This window comes from Pogona vitticeps, chromosome 6 (genome assembly GCF_051106095.1).
Source record: "Pogona vitticeps strain Pit_001003342236 chromosome 6, PviZW2.1, whole genome shotgun sequence".
NCBI classification, from domain to species: Eukaryota; Metazoa; Chordata; class Lepidosauria; order Squamata; family Agamidae; genus Pogona; species Pogona vitticeps.
The window spans coordinates 2,653,221-2,676,216 of record NC_135788.1 but is presented as its reverse complement, the minus strand read 5'-3'; the positions used below and the strand labels follow the sequence as shown (position 1 = coordinate 2,676,216).

Here is a 22,996-nt window from a genome sequence, read left to right as displayed (position 1 = left end):
GCCATACAAGAAAAGGGGGTGCCGATGGAAGGTTGAAATGGCACCACTGAACAAGAGAGAGAGAACCAGTCAAAAAGGAGCAAAGGCATATTAGAGCAAACGTACACCACTTGTAGCCTCATCGTGCTTGCCTGACATATATCCCATCAGAGCTGTTTCTCCCTTAGAGGACAAACAATCAGGGATGGTTGTTTCCAAGGAGTGGATAAACAACAAGGGGAAATCCGTGGTGGCCCCAGGGCCCCTGGTCTCAAGGGACTAAGCAGGGCCACAAACCACCAGGGCATTTAAAGGGTCATTTTTAACATAAGAGTCTTGGACTGGATGGGTTTTGAGAACGGTTTATCAAGGCCACGCTTATATTCTCCTGGCATGGCACAGGATCATACTTTTAGGTCATTTTGATCAAGGTCACAACCGCTGAATATAAACAGACTGTGTGCTGAGCAAGTGGGGGAGAACTGGAGAATTCCAGACAATTCTTGGAGCTGTCATCCGAACACCCAGCTCTGCCCAGCTCTGAAACAGATGTACAGTATATTGTGAATTGGAGGTTCTGGACTCAAAGCAAGGGACAAGGTGCGTTCTCTGAGATGGCCAGAAAAGCCCACAGCTCACTGAGAAATGGCCCATGAGGACATGTGGGCAGGAGAACAGAATACGGAAATTCTCACCGTCTGGTTTGGGCCTTCCGAGAACCTTGAGAACTTCAGCCTGAGTGGGGTTTTGGCCGCAGGCCCTCAGGACATCTCCACACTGCGCGTAGGTGATCTTCTGTTCGCCCTTGGGAGTGCGGTCAAAGAGCTCAAAGACTTCCTTGAACTCTGGAGAGCAAGCAGAGAAGAAGACCATCATGAAAACAACAGTCTCTGTCATGTCTGGATGGCAGACGTTACACCTTTGTTGAGTAAGCTGACGGCATCAATAGTAGGGAAAAAGAGAATGTTTTTCCTGCCCCGACAAACTTTCCCTTGAATAGTCTAAAAAGGAAGGAAGTTAGTTTAAAACATGGCCATTTGACTTTATGAAGGAGTTGAAGGCCAAGTCAATGGCCAAGATGACAGTCAACCCAGCATTCCATGAGATCCTTGTGTTTTGGTTTGGTTTCCAAACAGGACAAGTTGGACGAACTTTGCTGTTGATGCTGTTATCAGATATGTTTGCATTCTTTCGGCTTTGGACTTCATGGGGAAACGAGAAGAGTGGAAAGGGTCAGGTCGGGTCATTCTCTGTATAATTTGTATAATCTAGGAACAATTAGGAATTAAGAGAACAGCCATCTCAGAGACAGATCTTGGAGGCGTTCCAGCAGAGAGACAGAGAGAGAGACAACCTTCTGGACAAAAGTTAACAAACCTCACGTTACCTCCGAAGCATCTCTGTTTCAAACATTCTGGCGACATTGTGAACTCATCAGCATTTCAAATTCTTGAATGCAACATGAGTTGTCAGTGAGATGGTCTGTCTGTGCCTGTGCTGTCCTCCTGCAAGCTGCCATATGAAGAAATCTAGCTAAATTCCTTGTTTTCAACCAGATCCATGCTTTGCCTCAACTCATGGGTATAACCTGCCAAGTACTGTATTTTCCGTGTATAGGACTATACTTTTGTCTAAAATCTTTAGACTAAAAATTGAGGGGTGTCTTATAAACAGAAGTAAGCTGAGGAGAGAACAAAACCAAGTGGAGGGGAAAGCAGGGATCAAAGTGATCCTGCAGGGCTTTGATCCCTGTTTTCCCCTCCACTTGCTAAGCCCCACTTAGATTTCTTAATTTTGGGTTAGAAAAGGGGGCGTCTTATACACAGAAAAATACGGTACTCATTAATTCTTCTAAGATTTTTCTTCTTCTCCAGAACAAGACAAGGGTAGTTCCTCCCTATCTCCCATTAACTTGCCTGCATCTTGCGCAAGACATCTCAAAGCAAATTTACTGGGTTTATTTTCTCTTTTGTGAAGCCAAGCATAAGTGCACAGAGACAGAGAGAGAGAGACTAAGCATAACAATACTGGCCAACAGGTCAAAAGATACAAGCAAACCATCCAGTGCTTCTGTTTTTTCAAAGTCTATAACACAATGCAGCAGATATTTGGGGGTTTGCACAACACCTCACCTTGTAATTTGCTCCCAAAGTTATTCTTGCAAAAAGTTCTTGACATTCCTAGTTCTCTCGCACAAGATCCAGACAAAAGCAGGTCTGCTAATGTATAATAACTATAGGTGCCCTTTTCATTCCTATTCACGGCTAGCAAATCAAGACCAAGAATCAAGCAAAACCTTCAGGGTCCGTACGGCATTTCTAGGTGCAGTATCATAGGATCATAGACTCATGGAGTTGGAAGGGGGCTCTAAGGCCATCAAGTCCAACCCCCAGCTTGATGCAGGAATACAAATCAAAGCAGATCTGACAGAGGGTGGTCAGTTTTCTCTTGAAGGCCTCCAGCGTTGGAGTGCTCACCACCTCTCGAGATAATTGGTTCCAACTGGAAGTGTATGGGAAGGGTACGGAGAACGGTGTGATCACATGAGCCTTGCACTTTGAGACATGGGTGGCTTGCATAATAGGATGGGATAACACCTTGCCCAAAATTTCAGAGAGAGGACACCCCCCAATCCTCACTCTGAAGGGACACAGCCAAGAGGCTGGTCCTGTCTCTCATTGTGAAGTAGTTCTTAGCTCGGATAGCTGAATGGTTTGGGCATCTGGCTGTAGAGCCAGAGGCTGGGAGTTCAATTCCACACTGAGCCTCATTTGACGGGGCAAGACTAGATGACCCATACAATCTCTTCCACCTCTGCAGTTCTAAGATGATAATGATGATGGGAAACACCTGTAAGATTGATCCGGAAAGGAGAATGACATCAGCTGCCTGTGTTCTCATATTGATCAGGACCACCCATCCGATTGAGCCAATAAACAGAAATAACAAGCCAAGAAGAGAGAGATTTTTTAAAAAACTTTGCTTAGCCATTAAAAGTGACTGCAGTTACCTTTGCCCTCAGAAATGGCTGTGCCATGTGAAACGGAAAGCTTTTCATTGATTGAGGAACTATTTCAACCCACTAAAAGCTGCCATTTTTAATCTGTGCAGGACACATAATAATGGGCTCAAGATCAAGCAAGCCAGATTTAAGCTGAACATCAGGGGGAAAAAACCTTCTTAACTGTTAGAGCAGTATGACAATGGAACCTATGACCTCGGGAGGTGGTGAGCACTCCAACGCTGGAGAAAATTGGACAACCATCAGTTACATCTGCTTTGACTTGGATTTCTGTCTTGAGTAGGGGGTTGGACTCAATGGCCTTACAGGCCCCTTCCAACTCAATTGTTCTAGGGTTCTATCATTCATACACAAACACCCTGCACTGCCCTTACAGACTCTTTGATGAAGCCCTCTTTGCCAGGTTTACAGAAATGCCCCCTTTTTAAATTTTCATTCCCCGGTCTGCAAAAGCATCCCAACAGGAAGGCCTCTTATTCTCCTGTGGGTACAGGACGGCATGGATAACAGCCACTTCCCCCTAACGGCAGCTGAACAAACACACCCATGTTGAACTGTGGCCGGTCCTCCGGCTTTCTCCCAGCCTATCATTATTAGAAAAACCTTGTCAGCAGGATTCACATGGTCCCTGGGCTTCTGTCGCACTGTCAGAGAAAGTTCAGCCTTCGACCGCAGACTGTGGGTTGATGCTGGCCATGATTTGAAAGGAGAGGCGAAAGGGTTCGGTATCAACCAAGGCCGTTTGAGCTGATCAAATTCTCCTGAAGACTCAGGGAATGATCAATTTTGGAAACTTCACCTCTGATATACAGTGGTGCCTCGCTAGACAGTTACCCCGCATGACAGTTTTTTCGCTAGACATTGACTTTTTGCGATCACTATAGCGATTTGCAAAACAGTGATTCCTATGGGGGAATTTCGCTGGACAATGTTTGGTCCCTGCTTCGCTAACCGATTTTCGCTAGATGACAATTTGCTTTTCGCTAGACAATGATTTCGCTAGACAGCTATTTCAGTGGAACAGATTATCATCGTCTAGCGAGGCACCACTGTAAATTTGTCCTTTGTTGGGATCTATAAATTATATTTTTACCAGTCAAGAAGCAGAACATGAAACTATATCTGTGTCTGCTAGATAGCTCGGTGTTTTGTTTAGACATCTGGGAGTTCAAATCCCCTTCGGTGCCTCCTTAACAGGGGCTGGACTTGATTATCTACAGAGTCCCTTCCAGGTCTGCAGTTCTGAGATTATTATTATTATTCCCGCATGGGTTGAGGCTTAGACATTGATATATTTATTTCTCTTATTTATAGGCCATTTTTCTCCCGATAAGTGGGGTCAAGGGCAGCTCCCAGTGTTCAAAGAGTAGAATTTAAAACACAATGACTTCTACATTAACCTATAATAGCAATTAAAATACACAGAATGATTTAAAACATTTAAAATGTTAAAAACCCAACTAAAAACAGCACTCATGGACTCAGTTATGATTGTCAAAAAGGTAACAAGTTACGATTGTTAAGCATGAAAAAAAAGCACTATAAAGACCGCCTAGAGCTTTCAATAGACATCTTACAATGAAGGCAGTTACTTTGAACTCACTACTTCTTAGAGTATCTTTGTAATGAAGTTACATTTGAAAAAGAAGGAACAGGTCAGATTAAAGTTACTTCACGGGACAATAGCTTCCAGAATTGCTGCCAGGGGACAGGGGATTGGGGATATTGAGAAGTTACTTTTTCTAACTTCTAGTTTTACAATAGAACCTTGTATCTGGAGGGGATCTGTTTCCAAGTCCACCCACCACCCGCCCAGCAGATGCTGAAAATTACGGTTTATAAATAAATATATAAACTCCTAAGCCTCGACTCATGCAGAAAGAGAAGGGACTGCGTCCTGATGCCCCATCCGTTCTGAATTTAATGAAAGCGAGCGAGGGAGGGGTTTTTCAATTTTGTTTTAATGCAAAGAAAGGACATCTGGAAATGCACAGTTTCATATTTTGACTGTCAAATTCAGAGAGAGAGACTGTGTGTCGCGGGAGAGGGCTGGCCATACATTAATGCAACATATGTGCTCCACACACGTCCAACATGGTGCTGGAAGCACATTTGGCCTCTCAGATTTTTCAAGGGAAGTTTGGAACACATCTTTCCTTGCATGAAAACTAGAACAGATTCCTACATTATTTTTAGGGTTTAGGTTTCCAGCAGAACATGGAAAAGTTTTGTTTTTTTTTTGTTTTTTGAGTAATGCTCCCAGAACTCCTGATAAAAGGGGTTTGGTAGATGTAATCCAAATATTAATTTTAAAAGATGACTTTATATTATTGCCCCATGGGGTTTTTATACTGTCGGCTTGGACTGCCTTACTGCAGAATTATTTTTTGTGAACGACGGCCCCAAAATTCCCCAGCCAACCTTTTGAGCAGTCACTCTGACTGCTGGATTCTGGGAGTTCTAATGAAGCAAATAGGTTTTCCAAAGTCTGGGAATATTTCTACTACCAGTCCTTTTTTTTTTTTTTTTTTTTTTTTGCACCACACGCTGTTTTCGATCTGTTCAACTGTGAGTAAATGAAACCATTTTATTCTTTCTCTTACCAATGTTAAGAATGAATTATTGAAACTGTAAGTGCCAGTTGATGAGACAATAAGGAGTGATCTATTCTGAGGAGACTCAAAACTGATTCTGCTCTGTAGGTCCTTGCACTTCTGCCACACAGCTAGAGGAAATTTAATCAAAATTCGACTCTGCAACAGTCTGTACCAGCCAGCCTTCAGGACATCCGTTATCTCTGTGCATCCTACTCCTTTGACCAGCCACTTCCATTAGTCTCTATAGGGAAAGGTTGACCTGTAAGCTTCCCTATAGGTCTGAGTGCGGTCCTCTGATTCTACAACCTGAGAAGGTAACTGGATTTCCCAAATCGGTGGAGAAACGCCAGGCCCTGTAAGAAACGCCAGGCCCTGCTGCCGTGGACCACAGCTCCCAGAATCCCCCAACCAGCCACAAATTGTCATTCAAGAAGAAGGCAACAACTCCAAATTCTAGTGTAGCCGATGTGTTTCATTCAAATGTTTTGAGCATTGAGCTATTCTATTATTATTACTTTTCCTGTTGTTATTAAAAGGCACCCCCCCCCTAAATTCAGTTTTTAGTCGTTTCTCATCATGACTTAAACTGGAATGGTTAAGAAAATCATCATCATCATCAAACTGTAGAACTTGAAGGGAAAAATCATTCCTTACCGTCTATCTGTTCCTTCGTGAATTCAACCTGAAAGAGAGTAAAAACAGATTAATCACTGCCGGTTGGGAGAACTAATGAGTCACCCTTTACATTCAAATTTCAGGCAACCGACAAGGCTTATGAATTTCAGCAGGCTCCGTGGTCTTGCGTCCCTCTCTCTGGAAATGGACATGAGTCACTCCTAGGGATGGGCCCGCGCTGGGAAGATCAGACATGAATTTCGGGCTTTTCTTTTGAATCCTGAAGACAGCTGCATGTCCTGTTTTAGGGATGACAGTCCTCTCTTTTAAAGGCATTCTTCCATCTGAAAAGCAGTCCACAGTCCAACTCTAATGGAAAAACGGAGACCCACCCCCAAAAAGAGGACGCGTTCTAAAGATTCCCATCTATAAGCCTTCATTTTATGGATCTATTTATGCCCTATTTATAAACCATAATACTGTCACACACTCTAGGTGGGTCTGCCTTTGGAAAGTGTTGGGAAAGTTCAGCAGGTACAAAATGGTCTGGTGACAAGGATCATAGAACAGACACACGAACACCATCCGAGCAGCTCCACTGGCTGCTAATCCATTTCTGGGCAAGATTCAAAGTGCCGGTTTTAGCGAGTAAAGCCTTCAATGCCCTGGGTCCAAGCCATCTTAAGGACCGTATCTCCCTTTAGGAAGCTGCTCAGGTGTTAATGATGATCTTAACATCATGGACGAGGCCTTTCTGTCAATCCCACCACCTTCACAGGTGCGCTTGGTGGGGACCCAGGAGAGGGCCTTCTCAGTGGCAGCTCCCAAACTTTGGAACTCCCTCCCACTGGAGGGCAGCCCGGCCCCCCCATCTTTGCCGTCCTTCCGCTAGCAAGAATCCCCTGTGATTTAAATAAATCTTTAAATGAATAGCCTTCAATCATCTCTAATTCCATCCTTACTGGGGGCAAATCAAGGACCTCCTTTTCACACACCAAGAGATACCCGCATGCCAGACTCAGCACCGGACACGAAAGTCACCTGGTTTCCGCTTGAGTGAAATGAGTTGCAATTCTATCCAAATATTTAAACCTAATTTTGCATCTGTTCATAAAATGGAGTGCGCTCGGCTTGATACAAAGGGAAATTCTCTCTTGGCTTGCTTTCGGAGGGCGCACAAGTGACCCGTTTGAAAACTGGCATGTATGGAGCCATCAGAAAGACCTTGGAACCGAGGCACCCCATCGCTGGAATTTTATCCACCATCCTCCCGCCCTGCGATCCTCCCGCCCTGCGATCCTCCCGGAAGTCATTGTGGCCTCGTTATTGGAAAATTTTTACACGCACATCAAAAACCTCTTCCCTTTCCCCCGCTTTTGATTTAAGAGAGCACGGTGTTTTTAAAATATGGTGCCATTTTAAACTGTTTTAGTGTTTTGGCTTGTGCTTAATTTTTTAATGGCTATAGCAGAAGATTTCTTTCTAAAATTCCTTCAAGCCATTTCCTAAGGCTTCCTTTCAAAAGCGGAGCATTGATTTTTCACCAAGAAAGAAAGAAACGAATAAATAAACAACCAAATGCACGGTAGCAGGTCTCCTTGTTCAGAAATTTCCCGTGAAAATTCAGTTGCTTTTATTTTTTTTTCCCCTGGGCGGATGCCAGGAACAACATTAGGAAAGCAGGATCGGATCCTGGTGTTCCCAGAAGCCCCTTGTCTTATAACACACAAACACTGTCTCTTTTTCTGAGCGTTTAATGAGCCTGCGGTTGTATGTCCTCTTCTTGGGAGCTGTAAACCAGAGTTGACGTGCAGCTTTCGGCCGTAAGATGATCACCTCCATCCTTTTATTGAGAACATGCCTCCATCGTTTTTCCACAGCCTGGGGGAGAATTAGTCGGAGGAAGACCAGCGAAAGAAGACTCCGCAGCCCATCCGGAGAAACCCGATGGGTTCCTGGCAGACTCTTACCACCAGAAATGTAAAACATTTTTAACAGACTGGCTGTTCCTTGCTAATGGACTTCAGAAATATAATCTTGGATTCTCCCGGCTGTGGCTGCCGATTCACCCCCTTGACTTCACTCTGGGGTCACCAATGGACTGGAAAAACAACTGCACGCGGATGAGGATGATTTCTGCTTGGTGGCCGGTGGCCAAAACAGCAACAAGAAAAACCAGACGGGAGCCAGGCTAGGTTTTCCCCTGTCCCAAAGCTCGGAAAACTTTCTCGAATGGACTATAGTTCCCAGAATCCACTAGAATACTAAGAAGGGGTGGGTTTGGAGCTGTAGAACCCCCAGAATGGCTGGGTTGTTCAGTGGTTTACATCTCTGGCTGCAAAGCTAGAGGTTGGGAGTTCAATTCCTCCGCGGGGACTCCTTGACATGGGCAGGACCTGATGATCCCAGAGGGTCCCTTCCAACTGAGCCGTTCTAAGATTATGATGATTATAAAAAATAACTTCTTCAAGCTCTAGTTCGTGGCTTGCGTCCAAAGAAGACTTACCTCAGGAATTCTGCTTTTTAACTTACAAGTTCTTAAATATTTTTAAATTGTATTTATACTTGATTTTTAAAATCTCAATGTATGCTTAATAGTTTTTTTAAAAAAATGCGGCATTGATATAGTGCTTTTAAATCTCATTTTATCTGTTGTGAGCCACCTTGGGTCCCCTATGAGGGAAAATGCAGCATATAAAAATAAACAAACAGCAGCATTCCAAAATTTTTCAGTTACTAGTCTGTCCCATTATATACGTGGCTTTCTCCCTGCCTGTTTCAGAAGAACCATAGACTCGTACCTCTTGAGGTAATTGGTTCCATTGTCATACTACTCTAACAGTTAAGAAGTTTTTCCTGATATTCAGCTGAGATCTGGCTTCCTGTCGCTTGAGCCCATGGCTGCGTGTCCTGCCCTCTGGGAGGATCGAGAACAGATCCTGCCTCTCCTCTGTATGACAGCCTTTCAAATATCTGAAAAGTGCTCTCCTATCTGCCCTCAGTCTTCTTTTTTTGTCAAGGCTAAAGATGACCAATTCTTCCAGTCTTTCCTCAGAGGGCTTGGTTTCCAATCCCCTGATCATCCTTCTTGCCCTCCCATGAACTTGTTCCAGTTTATTGGCGTCCTCCTTCAAGCGCGTCGTCCAGAACTGGACGCAGGACTCTAGATGATGCTTAACCAGTGCCAAACAGAAGGAGACTAATACTTCATGGGGTTTGGAGACTGTATTTCTGTTAATGCATCCTAAAATCGCATTTGCCTTTCTTGCAGCTGCATCACACTGTTGCCTCATCTTCAGCATTTGATCCACAACAATTCCAAGATCAAGAGTTTAAGGGGCATGGCACACACTGGGCAAGCATGATGACACACCTGTGTGGGGGTTGATGGGTTGCACACACCTTGAGATCTGAATAATGCAGAGACAGGAAGGAAGTCACCCCGACAAATGCACCCCATCTCAAATGGCAGCGTATGGGCTTTTTAAAGAACGTGGCTCTGTCACGTCTATGTCACACAACAGTCCCGCCTGACATGGAGATAGATCACGCCTCCAGCCAGTCAAGCCGAAAAGCGTATGCGTGCACATTTGTGTACCTGGGTGGTTGGGTGCTGTGAGTCTAATCCTGGCAAAAGTGCAGCATCAATACTATCTGCACAAGTCCAATTTCTTTTTAACAACCTGCTTTGACAGCTCATATTTTAATTAAAGCTACGGGCCTTCCTGGCTCCCAGTCTCAGCAGACCACCAGCGCTTGGCTGAATTAGAATAGGCATTATCAGGAAAAAAACAGAGTTTTGAGGTGGAAGATGTCATTCCTACAGCTTTCCTGCCGGCCATGCAGGCTGGGGGATTCTCGCATCCAGAACCCCCCCTCCTAAATGTAATGTTTTGAAACTGTGGAAACACACTATTTACTGTGCTTTGGATTAACCCCGGCTTCTCTGCCTTAAGTGGGCTGAGTGTTCGCCTGTTCCCAAAGTGTCAAAACCTGCTTCTTCACAAGGATTTTAAACAATGCCTAACTTCTTACAATGCCTATGGGGAGGGATAGTTCTGATCTAAGGATGCTCCAGTCCCCTGAACTCGTTAACAGAATTTGTAATGTGGGAAGAATGAGAGGGAGGGAGGGAGGGAGCGAACGCATACAAATGGGGTGATTAATGCATTACAACCACCCCCATGAAGTGAAGGATAAAATTAAACACACAGATGGAAGGGTGCCCGGGAATTGTCAAACCATAAACCCCAGGACTGGTTTATATATTCCACCCTTTTTCAAACAGGGGAGGAGGAGAATTCCTCTCTCAAATTACTCTCAGTCCCTTCTGCACTAGGAAAACCTAGAGGCAGTCGTCCGCATAAATAAAACAACGGCCCATCGTATCTTTCCTACTGATTGTCAGTTCTTAGAAGGACATCATTCGTTACAGTTTTGCAGGTCTGTCTATTACGGAGCAAGAGAATCCGTTGGGCTGATGTGAGATCATGTAGGATAACAACAGCAACAACTGGTTGCGTTCAGTGTCAGGTACATAACAATTGGGGGGGGGGACTTCTATGACACATCATACATTTTTTACCAGCCTAGGTTTGAAATTATAAATGGGTTTGGATGTGTCTAATTAATCATTTGTCATCAAGTCAATTCTGACATAGGGCAACCCCTTTTTAAGGTTTTCTAGGTGAAGAGTGCTCAGAAAAGGTTTGTTGTTTGTTTAGTCATTAAGTTGTGTCCGACTCTTCGTGACCCCATGGACCAGAGCACGCCAGGCCCTTCTGTCTTCCACTGCCTGCCGGAGTTGGGTCAAAGTCATGTTGGTCGCTTCGATGACCCTGTCCATCCGTCTCTTCCTCTGTTGTCCCCTTCTCCTCTTGCCTTCACACTTTCCCAACATTAGGATCTTTGCCAGGGAGTCTTCTCTTCTCATGAGATGGCCAAAGGATTGGAGCCTCAGCTTCAGGATCTGTCCTTCCAGGGAGCACTCAGGGTTGATTTCCTTCAGAACGGATAGGTTTGTTCTCCTTGTAGTCCAGGGGACTCTCAAGAGCCTCCTCCAGCACCACAATCCAAAAGCGTAAATTCTTCAGCATCAGAAGGAGGTTTATCCATGCTTTTTTCTGGGGGCACTGTGGGGCGGTGCTGCTGGCCCAAAGCCACCCAGGCTGGCTCGACTCACAGAAGGTCCAGTGGGGAACCGAACTCCCAACCTCTGGCTCCAGAGCCATAGATCTAAACCACTGAGCTATCTAGCCAGCATCAGAAAAGAGTCACTAGAAGAACTGACTTGATGTCTCATGATTATTACATGATAAGGAGCCAGCTAGACCACAAAACACCAAGCTAGCAGGTCTACCATACTGATTTTCCGGCTGATCCCCATTACTTCTTTTTCCTCCAGTGTAAGCATGAAACCCAAGATGAAAATGAGCCAGTCATGTGACGTGGCGGCAAAAAAGGCCCATGCTATTATGGTCCCAAATCCTATGAGGTGCTAGTCCCCTGCTGTTCAACACTCCTTAGGTCTCATCCACCTCCTGAAAGCCAGATTTGGGCTGGATTTCAGGAAAAACTTCCAAAATGTTAGTCCAGTATGACAGCGGAACCAGTTACCTCAACGGGAGGTGGTGAGTTTTCACTAGAAAACGGGACCACCCTCTGTCCGATCTGCTTTGATTTGAGTCCCTGCCTTGAGCAGTGGGGTTGGACTGGATGACCTTAAGAGACTCCTTCCATGATTCTGTGATTCTGTGTAAACCACATGGGTGACTTTAGAGATCTTGCACAGATAAGCATCATTTCGCACCCAACTTGACGCCTTTGTGGCGGTGCAGGGTGGGGGTGGCGGTTTTGGCTGTTTAACATCCATAGCTGACTGAGAAACATTGTTAGGTGAATGTTATTATTTTACTAGCATGGCGATTGCAGGGGTGAAGAAAATCTTCAGCCGCTTTTAATAAAAATAAGTCAGGCAGCTGAACAAAAAGAAGTGAGCGTAGGGCCAGGAGTATAAAAAATAAAATAAAAAAACAGCATCGATCTCCTTCTCTTAACACATAAGGGCTTCTCTTTTAGATGCTGACAAAAGCCGAAGAGAAGCAGCGAGAGCCAGGTAAACAGGAGACAGACGCAGTTGTTCGGCTATTAAAAGCCCGGGTCCCGACCCAGCCGCACGCCATCCCTCCTGGGCTGGCGCCCAGCTAAGCACAGGCTGTCCCTCTGGAGCGATGCTCGTGGCAATAAATAAATTGCGTTAAAGGCGAGACCCCCACCCCACCCCATGATGCCTCTGATATGTGGGGGTTTTGCTCCCTCTCTCTCAGCATGGGCGAGGGGAGGGCCTTGACAGAGCCTGAGAATGGCGGGTTTGTGGGTTACCACTCTGGGGATACTGGGGGTTGTAGTCCCTAAAAGCACCTCTCTCAAGTCCTAGCCATCCATCGGTACACACAGAGCATGGTCAATCTTGTTTGACATTTTTAATGTAAAAGCCCCCCCCATTGGTTTTTGGGGAGACAGAGATCCTAACTGATTCGTTTGAAACGTGGTGGCGGAGGAGAACTTTGCGAATTCCCTGGATGGCTGGAAAGACCAGCCAGCGGGTCCTGGAGCAAACCAAGCCTGAACTCTTTCTCTTGAAAGAAAGACAGAAGCAACTGAGGTGACTCCGTGACATGCCAACGCTTCTAAAGAAAAAGCAAACCTCTTCGGGAGGTCCCTTTACGGAGTTCCTGAAAGAACAAGCTTCACGCCAAGAGGACTTTTGCTGTCAACATTCTTGGACTACAACTCCCAGAAGCCTTCACCATGCTGAGTACCATACTCTTGTAATTTTTTCCCCAGAATCCAGGAGCCACATTCTATGTGTTCATGGGCACGTCATGCAAAATGGGCGAAGCTAAGAAAATAGGTGACCAGTGAAGGAGGGGCGAATTTTTCATTGCCATTCCCTAACATGATCCACAATGCTGGAGCCATGCCTTGATTGCCCTCCATAAGACCCCACTAGCTTGCAGGGAAGGGAGTGATCTCAATTTCCCAGCCAACAGCCTCAAACGACGAGAAAAAGGATCTCCAGAAAGGATGAGCAAGACCTTCCAGTTGGTAAATCCTTGTCAAAGGATGAATTTTTAGTCAAAAACCTCTAGCTACACAGCGGGTAGTAAAGGGGCCTAGAGAGCAGCATAAGCTTCAAGTCTTCCCAGAGTAGACAGCCTCTTTTTGGTTGTCTCATCCACTGGCACTTGCAGTCTCACTCTGAGGCAAAGGTAAGAGAAGGAATAAAGTCCCATCTACTCACAGTTCTGAAGAGATTTAAAAAAACAGCATATGGTAGAAAAATGACACCTGGTTACACAAACGTACCTTAACTGATTCATAGCTACATGACCAACAGTGGACTAAATACTGACTACTAACTACATAGCTAACTGAATACGGATTGAGAGAAAGAGTGAGAAAAGGACTCTTAAGGAGAGAGGAGTGACTCTCTTTATAATCTGAGGTGGAAAGGGAACAATTGGCTACTGCTGGATGGATCGACAGCCCTTCCAGTGCAGAAAGGTCCCACCTAGACAAAACCTCTTAAAGACATCATACGAAGGTTGCTCAAATTCCCAACAGGTATGAGCTCTTCGAGAGACTCCCTCCGAAGTGACCGGACCACCACGGTTAATAGTTCTAACAAGAAGCTAGATGACTTATTTACTATTGGGGATAGGACAGCAGTGGGTTTTCTGCAGCAGCCAAAAGTTGACAGCCTTTCTGGTTTCCAACCTTATCAATACAAGCCTCTGCCCTAAGGAGGGTGCGATCTAAGTTGTGACTGAAAAGGAGGGGGGGGCAACAAATGAGAAAAGTAAGAACAAACGAGAGGAGAAACGGAGGAGAAACAGCACCATTGTTGAGCTACCCTTTTATTATACGTTAAGAGGGTGAAGTCTAGGGCAAGCCATCAAAAGGAGGTTGAAAGAGGACAGAGATGGGCAGACGAGAGCATCTGTTAATTTATAGGTACGGCGGATCTAAAATTAGAACTCTTTGCACTAATTAGAACAGCCCTGCAATTCACCTCGACCAACCCTCTGACCAAATTTAATGAACACATATCCTCAGATTGCCGTGCTAAGGCTACGCCCATGGAAAGCAAGAGAATTAGCACCTCGGCGCTGTGTTTCATCCCACGGATTTCAGTAGGTCTTCTCTAAGCACAATGGATGTGGTCTCCGCCCCGTGGCCTCATAAAATACTTCTAAGTTTTGCTTCCTAACCTTTTCGTATACCGGCGCGATCAGTCCTTTTCTGACATCATGCTGCCGCGGCATGCTTTACTAAATTCTTCATCCCAAATCTGTTTTCCTTCCTGAGTTTCCGGAGATCCTCACGGAAGGAGCTACATCAACAACGGTTTCTCTCGGATGCAACTTTTCAGGTTGCTACGGTTTGCAAACCCGGTTAAGGTTTTAATGGAATTATATGAGGCAATATCCTATTCATTAGCTTTGAAACATTGTCCAGTGTTTCCTGGCCCAGAGATAAACATGAATAAATGTCCCAGGCTGCCACAGTGACTGGTTATTAGTCTCTCTCTCTCTCTCTCTCTCTCCTTTTTTTTAACCTTATGCCATTTGACTGAATGAACTGGGCATGTTTAGCCTTGAGAAATGAAGACTGAGGGCAGATAGGAGAGCACTTTTGAAATACTTGAAAGGTAGTCCTATAAAGGAGGGGCAGGATCTGTTCTTGAACCTCTCAGAGTGTAGGACATGTAATCATGGGCTCAAGCTACAGGAAGCCAGATTTAGGCTGAAGATCAGGAAAAACGTCTTAACTGTTAGAGCAGTACAACAACGGAACCCATCACCTTGGGAAGAGATAGGGAGCGTTCCAACGCTGGAGGCCTTCAAGAGAAAATTGGACCACCCTCTGTCAGATCTGCTTTGATCTGGATTCCTGCTTTGAGCAAGGGGTTGGACTCGATGGCCTTAAGAGGCCCCCTCCAGGTCCATCATTCTAGTCTTCTATAAAATAAGTTTCCCCCCCCCAAAAAAACACATATGTTCGAGGTCAAGTGGACCTAGTTTTGAGTTAGTATCAACCATATTTGTTTTTTAAAAAATGTTTTGCTTGAGCATTAGATACATCCTGGCCGTTTTAAATATCATATATAATGCCTATTCTTTTATTCAGTTGTTCCGAGGTTCCACCAACTTAAATTTGTTTTGTGCCACTCATATCCCTTTCCTTTCTCTCCCTCTCAGGGTGTGGCTACATTGCTAAAATAAATCAAGAACTGGATCGAGGTTTTGAAATCGATTTAAAGTCGCATCTTTTTTGCGTCCACACACACCTCCTCTTGGACCACTTTTAGTCCAGTTGTAAACAGTGTGGTATATCGGTCCAGTGGACTAAACGGACTTTAAATTTGTTGCATTTTTAAGTGAGCAAACCCCTTAACACTTCAACCTCCAATTTTTCCAGGTCCCTCGTCATGCCCAAAAGTCATGTTCTTCAGCTGTGTTGTATTTTTTCCCTTGTGTTGAGAATTGTTTGCCACTGGTCTAAATCCTCTTTTAATTATTTTTAAGATCTACTTTAATATTTATCAACAATTTCAAAGTGGCCTAACGCTGCACAGGAAAGGAAACGTAATACTTGTTATCCTAGCATCCCATATTTAACAAACAGAAACAATGTCCTCGAACACAAGGAAGCACACCTGCCAAAACAAAACGCAACTGGAATCAATTCAAAATAAACAACATCCTCCAGGTTTTTTTTTTAATTAAAAAGCAATTTCTGCCCCCCCCCCAAAAATGCGTACTTAGCCGTACATCACGTAGGTGGATATTTTAACAATCGATTCCCAATTTGGTATATCTGATGCAAAAATGGAGGTATGACAACATGTAGCCAAGTCCTCAGCACTTCTGCATTGTATTTCCACTTAAGGTACATGACTACGGGTCTTGTTTTCATGCTGGCTCACTGAAACACCCATGGGTGCTTATGTGCGACAAGTCCCAATCGTGAAAGAAGCATTTCCATCTCAACCCGAAATGCCTCTTCTCAGGTGACTCCACCCGCAATACGGAGATGCGTCATTTGCCCAGCAAATCAGCATCTCCTCCAACGAATTGTTTCCATTTAATGTTCTACAGATAAACAGATACAGATTTCATGCACATCTGATAAAATCTTTTCTACAGACTTGGGACCGTCTTTTGTGCAGCTGTTATTTAGTTTCCTGGAGACCAAAATTCACGGATGGCTCAGTCAACGTTCATAGGGTTACAACCTTCATCATGTTCTACTTTGAGGAAGGCCAATCCCCCAAGATGAAGCTGAGCATCCTGTGTTTAAAGCACTGCATGAAAGCGTGAAGATAAAAGCTGTATCAAAGGGATGCAGAGATTTTCCACAGTTAGCAAATGCACTGCAAACTGAGGGGGTGCAGAGGTGGCCTGCTTCATATCTTCCTTACTACACGGAAACAGATCTTTCGATTTATACAATAGTAATTTCTCCCCTAAAGAGGCATCTACAAACATACAGTACATTCATAGGCACACTTTCCATGCAGGCCTGTGTCCTCATTTTTAGGCAATGCATTCCTCTTACAAGGACTTGTCTGAAATCTTTACAAGAAGGTCAAAAACCAGTATAACTTCTTAGGGGATGTTCATGTAAAATGTGGCAAAATCTTAGGGCAACTAATCTGAACTCTAAAAGGGATTGAGATGAAGAAAAACAGAGGGCAGGTGCTCGAAATGTGCCTAAACCTTTGCCTGCAAAATGTCTCCGCATCTCTTCTAGCGCCAGTCAAGTCCATCCGTGCGCAAGGATGACTTTGAGAGACAGAAAAACAGGTAGCCTGCTCTTTTGGTGGATGCTCTCAGCGACCAATGGGACCCATGAAGCGTCCTCCTGGCTCCATACCATTCCATGGCCTCATTTCAGAAGTTAAGCAGGGTCAGACCAGGTTAAGACTTGGATGGGTGACCATCAGGGATCTGTGGGTAAGGCTCGGGTAGAATCCTGCCTGAAGATCCCAAGAGCTGTTACTAATATTAGACTAGGCTGGATGGACTTCTATGGTCTGACTCAAGATAAGATAGCTTCCTAGATCAGGAAAGACTGAAACTAGGCATGTTTAGCCTTGAGAAGAGAAGACTGAGGAGAAACAGGAGATCACAAATCCGTGAAAGGCTGTCCTCCAGAGGAGGGACAGGATCTGTTCTCCATCATCCCAGAGGGCAGGACACGTCATTATGGGCTCAATCGACAGGAAACCAGATGAAGGCTGAATATCGGGAAAAACTTCCTAACTGTTAGAGCAGTACGACAACGGAACCCATGACCTCAGGGAGAGGTGGTGAGCACTCCAACGCTGAAGGAGAAAATTGGACCGCCATCTGTCAGATCTGCTTTGACTTGGGTTCCTGCCTTGAGCAGGGCAGGTTTCGACCCGATGGCCTTATAGGTCCTTCCAACTCCATTATTCTAGGATTCTACGATTCCAGCATCCTCTAATCTTCAAGGTCATGTGAAGGAGCACTTCGTTCCGATGCTCTACTTTTCCAGGTCCGTCTGAAGAACCCACCCATCTCTTGCAAACTCACCTTATACGCACAGCCCAAGGATGTCCTCCCCACCACCACCACCACCACCAGCAGCTTCACCTTGGCCAACCCAACCCTCTACCGGGAAGGATCCCTCAAAGACACTTACTTTGATATTAGCTGGGTTGAAGGCCACTTCTTTCCGGGGTTCTGCCTCGGTCGAAGGAGCAGGCTTGGGCGCGGCCTTTGGCTCTTCTTTCTTGGGTTCAGCTTTCTTAGGCTCGGGCTTCTTGGGCGCCATGGCGCTGAGGTGAGGGTGAAGCCGGCGGCTGGCTAAGGGAGGCAGAGCAGAGCGCGGGACGGTCTCCTGGCCGAGGTCTTTATCCACCTCTCCGTCCCCGAATGTCACACATTGTGGCACTTGGCCTCCGTCCCCCCCCCCTCCCCAACAGGCTCATCCACTGCCCACCCTCCCCTGGGCAGGCATGCCAGGCCTCGCACAATAGGACCGTTGCTATAAAAGGAGAAGACATTTGGGCCTTCTATTTTGGAGTGGTCGCTGAGGACATTGTTCTGAATTAGTGCCGAAATAGAAAGAAGGCTGGGCGGTGGGGGTATCAGGTACAGATCCTAGACGGGGGGGCAAATTTGTCTCTGTCTTTGGAGAGGTCGGCGGGGGGGGGATGAACACAAGCCAGCTGTATGCTGCCCTATATCAATTTCAGCCCTGGAGCCACCAGATTCTTTGATAATGCTCTAGGATGAACTTTCAGGTCCAAGAGAAAAGAACAGAAGGAGGAATTTGGGCCATTGCCGTTCCATTTAAAGCCCTTCTTTCATGGAAAGTCTGGAAAACGGCTGGATGGCTCAGTGGTTGAGTTTTTTGGCTGCAAAGCCAGAGGTTGGGAGTTTGATTCCCCGCTGGGCCTCGTTGACAGGGGCTGGATTTGATGAGCCAAAGAGTCCTTTCCAGCCCATAAATTCTAAGAGTATTATTGAGTCAGTGTAGGAACTGCTGGATAGCTCAGTGGTTTAGGCTTCTGGCTGTAAAGCCAGTGGTTCGGAGTTCGATTCCTCCACTGGGTCTTCTTGATAGTGGTTGGATTCAATGAGCCAAAGGGTCCCCTTCCAGCTCTGCCGTTCTTTCTAAGATGATGATGATTTTGAGGCATGCTCAGAGGAAGAGCCGGTGTGGTGGGCTGGACCAGATTTGGGATTAAAGTGAGGAAACCTGTTTTCAAATCTTTCGGCTGTAGGGTGTCCATTTACACCACCCCCCAAAAGGGAGAGCAGTAAAGCACACCGCTCTGCATAAAACAGCATGCACTAATTCATGGGTACAGATGTGACATTTGAGATCATCTTTGTAATTTAAAGAGAACTGCAGTGCCTGTCAGTCAGGCGGGGAAAACAGAGACCAGGGGACTCGTCCGTCTGCTATCCTGCTATTGCTTCCTTGAACGTCCAAGACCTTGGACTGCACAGAGGTCTGCTCACAACCTGACTTCGATTCCCACAGGTTGAGGTCGCCGGCTCACGTGTGACTCAGCTATCCATCCTCCCAAGGTTGGTAAAATGTCTCTCCAGCTCACTAGAGGACAAGGCGTTCATTGCATAATTAAGTTGTAAACCCCCCCCAAGAGTGATCTGGCATGATGGGGTGGCATATAAGTCAAAGCAATAATAATAACTCTCCGGCACAGAATTCTAAGCATCTCAGCACGCTGCAGATCTCGGGACTCCCAATACACAGCTTTATACACAGCAATGTACAGAGATAAGTGTTCTGAAACTTGAGCGGTGTCAAAGGGGGGGGGAGGAGGCCAGACCTTCATCAGATATCTTAAGCTAAATATCTGAGTTTCCCATCATGTCTCACCAGAATCCCGGGCTTTTCTCCTGCTCCATTCCTGCCAGGAGATAAGCTGAGCTGTAGCAGAGATGGGCTGAGGCCTTCCAAGGGATGCTCAGATGACCCTCTGCCGAAGGGGCATCCAGCCAAGCGTGGCCCAGCCAAGCGTGATCTCGTTTCCACCATGAGGGACAGACGGCATGAAGTCAAGAAGCCACCAGGCCATCTACGGATGCTTCGGAGCGGGAGGCTGGACAAGAGTATGGCTTGAGGAAAAGGCTCCTGGCCCGTCCCAAGGATGACGGCGGTCCAGTTTAAAACTGGAACGCTTCGGACAGCTGTTGTGGGCCAGCACAAAGAACATGGCGGTCTAAAGCAACGACTCGGGCATGCTGGCTCAGGAATTTGGAGAGCTCCAGCCCAGGGAATCACCTTTCTAAGCCTTGCGAGGACTTCGGGATGGCGCCCTGCATCTGTTTGAAGACCCCTGCGAATGAAAGGCCACCTCGTTCTAGCCTGAGGCTGGAACACCTCCGAGAGAGGGCCACCCCAAGCCCGACTTGGAGACCTCTGGGTGACCAACAGAGTCGCCTGCACTGCTTTCAAACTGCTTGTCCCATCAGCAGGTTTCTCCTGATGTTCCACTGAAATCTGCCCTCCTATCGATAAGCCGCCTTGGGTCCCTTCTACTAGGCTATGTTGGGTTTGCTATTATTCACAGTTTTCAGCATCCATGGGGGGTTTGGAACCCATCACCCAGATACAGGGGTCCTACTGTAAATAAAATTGATCAAGTCTGTTAGATCTAATTCCTGTACTGTAGGGCTCTGTTCACATGGCAGCCCTCCCTGTCAACTATAGAGTAGGTTCCAGATCCTTTACCCAGATGACTTTCCATCGAGAGAAACTTAGAATACATCGATGTGAAAGCCACTGCAGGAAATATTTTCCACACCCTGCTTGACACAGTCCATGGAGCTATATGTTTGACATACAAGGGGATGATTTTAAAAAAAAAACACCCCTGCAGTTTTGATGAAAAATGAGTCCTATTTGATTCACCCAGTAATGAAGCTGGACGGGAACTTTAGAATTTTGTACTTCGTCCACTAACTTTCATATTTAGGAAATACAGAAGCCACACTTGTTTTACACAGTTATTCTTTTAAAAAGAGTTGAAATAACCGTCCTGAGAGCTTGAAGTTAAGACCTTTCAGCTAAAATATTTGGGTGTTTTGATCATTTGGTTTTGTCTGTCACTGCATCGGGCTGAATAAGGAGCTCCATACCTGATCTGGTATCCACTAGATTTCAAAGTAAACCCAGTGATTTGTGCCCAGGAAAGCATGGCAGGATTCACAGAATCATAGGATAAGGGAGTGGGAAGGGGCCTCTAAGGCCATCCAGTCCAACCCCCTGGAATCCATATCAAAGCCAGTCTGACAGAGGGTGGTCCCATTTTTCTCTTGAAGGCTTCTAGCGTTGGGAGCGCTCACCACCTCCCCGCGAGGTGACTGGTTCCGTACAGTTAGGAACTTTTTCCTGATATTCAGCCGAAATCTGGCTTCCTGTAACTTGAGCCCATTGTTGTGTGTCTTGCACTCTCGGATGATGGAGAACAGATCCTGCCCTTCCTCTGTAGGACTCCCTTTCAAGTCTTCAAAAAGTGCTCCCCTCCATCTTCTCTTCTCCAGGCCCAGTTCTTTCAGCCTTTCCTCCTAGGGCTTGGTTTCCAGTGCCCTGATCATCCTTGTTGCTTCTTGACTGTTCAGAAGTAAGTTATGAGGGACCCCCTCACCACTTCCTATACATCCCTAGCACCTGTTATTTAAAGATACACTGCCACTAAACATGGAGGTTCTGTTCTCATGGCCAACATTGGGCGAACATTGTTGCTTAGCGTGTATCATAGACAGATGACTGAATTGTTAGACTGGTGGTCTGGACATTCCTTCTGCCTTTATAAAAGAAGTGGGGGGGGAGAATTCCAGCCAGGCTTGGCACCTCAGGGCAGAATCTTATCCCATGATCTCATGCATGTACAGTAAAGCCCCTCCCGACAACCCAGATCTCTTTTCCTTTTACGTTCCATGGAGTTCCAGGAAATCCGATCTGGCTTTTGAGAGCTGTAACGCAATACCCTGGCTAGAGCCAAGAGAACAATACTGAACGAGGAGGTAAAGTCTGTCTACGCGCACAAACACGGTCGCCTGCTCCGGCCATCGGCTCCACAGAAGACCATGGATCCCAGCCAGATCCATCTCACTTTAGGGCACAGTGCAAACCCTTCCTAAGTCGGAGGATTCGGGTCTAACCAGGTCATTAACTACTGCCTTAAAAGCTAACCACGAACGAAAGATCTGGGCTCTGAAGCTTCCTCCATCCGATTTGCCCTGCGTAAAAAATCTGTAGGTATCCTTCAGTCTTGAGAAACTATGGTAATGTGCTCTGTATGGAGGTCTTGGAACAGGGTCTAGTGTGGCTGAGAAGGCCAATTCGAGAGGGACAATTTCTTCCACACTGAAGACAAATCCAATCTGTCCCCTGCCCAGCTCCCTGGTTTTACTCATTTTATAACCGCCTCTTTGCCTCGGCCTGCTGGACAAGGGTCTCTTCAAATTGGGAGAGGCCATGATGCACCGCCTGCCTCCAGGCTGAATGCTCAGAGGTCAGGGTTTCCCATCTGTTGAGGTCCATTCCTAAGGCCTTCAGATCCTGCTTGCAGATCCCCTTGGATCGCAGCTGTGGTCTCCCTCTGGGGCGATTTCCCTGCACTCATTCTCCATCCAGGAGATCTTTCGGAATCTGACCATCAGCCATTCGCACGACATGCCCAAGCCAACGTAAAAAAAATCTACAGTACATGCATATAACCATTTTTCAATATATGGGTTTCTAGTTCCTTTGGTGACTTAGAAGTAGGCCCCTACTATGCAAGGTATTCCCCCCCCCTTTTATTATAGGGGAACCTGATAGAACAGTGAATGTCATCTGTGAGCCACAAGCTAGAGACAGGGGCTAATTATTATGTACGGATGCAAATTTAGAAATTACCAGTATTGTTGAAAGAGATCCCATTCAAACCCATCACAGCCTCACCCACGTGGAGCAGTTTATATCTGCATGACCTGTGTACCTGTTCAATCCATTTCCCTAGGTCTCGCTAAGGATGGTCCTCTTCCCGGCCAGGGGTTCCCCACCTTGGGTCCCCAGATGTTCTCGGACTACAACTCCCAGAAATCCTGGCTAGCACAGCTGGCTGGTGAAGGCTTCTGGGAGTTGTAGTCCAAGAACCTCTGGGGACCCAGAGTTGGGAACCAATGTTCTACATCCATGATAACCGTTTGAACTTTGAATATTTAAATCA

General features: G+C 46.0%; 1 protein-coding gene across 1 annotated transcript in view; it reads right to left on the bottom strand.

Annotated features, from left to right (window-relative positions):
- MYL3 (myosin light chain 3) overlaps nucleotides 1–18,202 on the bottom strand; it is a 34,778-nt gene extending 16,576 nt beyond the window's left edge. The window contains exons 1-3 of the mRNA XM_020804953.3: nucleotides 17,947–18,202; nucleotides 6,253–6,280; nucleotides 675–824 (exon numbers count right to left, since the gene is read on the bottom strand). Coding sequence (XP_020660612.3) covers nucleotides 675–824; nucleotides 6,253–6,280; nucleotides 17,947–18,078 — 310 coding nt within the window. The 5' untranslated portion in view covers nucleotides 18,079–18,202. The remainder of the gene's footprint in view (nucleotides 1–674; nucleotides 825–6,252; nucleotides 6,281–17,946) is intronic.
- Nucleotides 18,203–22,996: the final 4,794 nt, after the last annotated feature.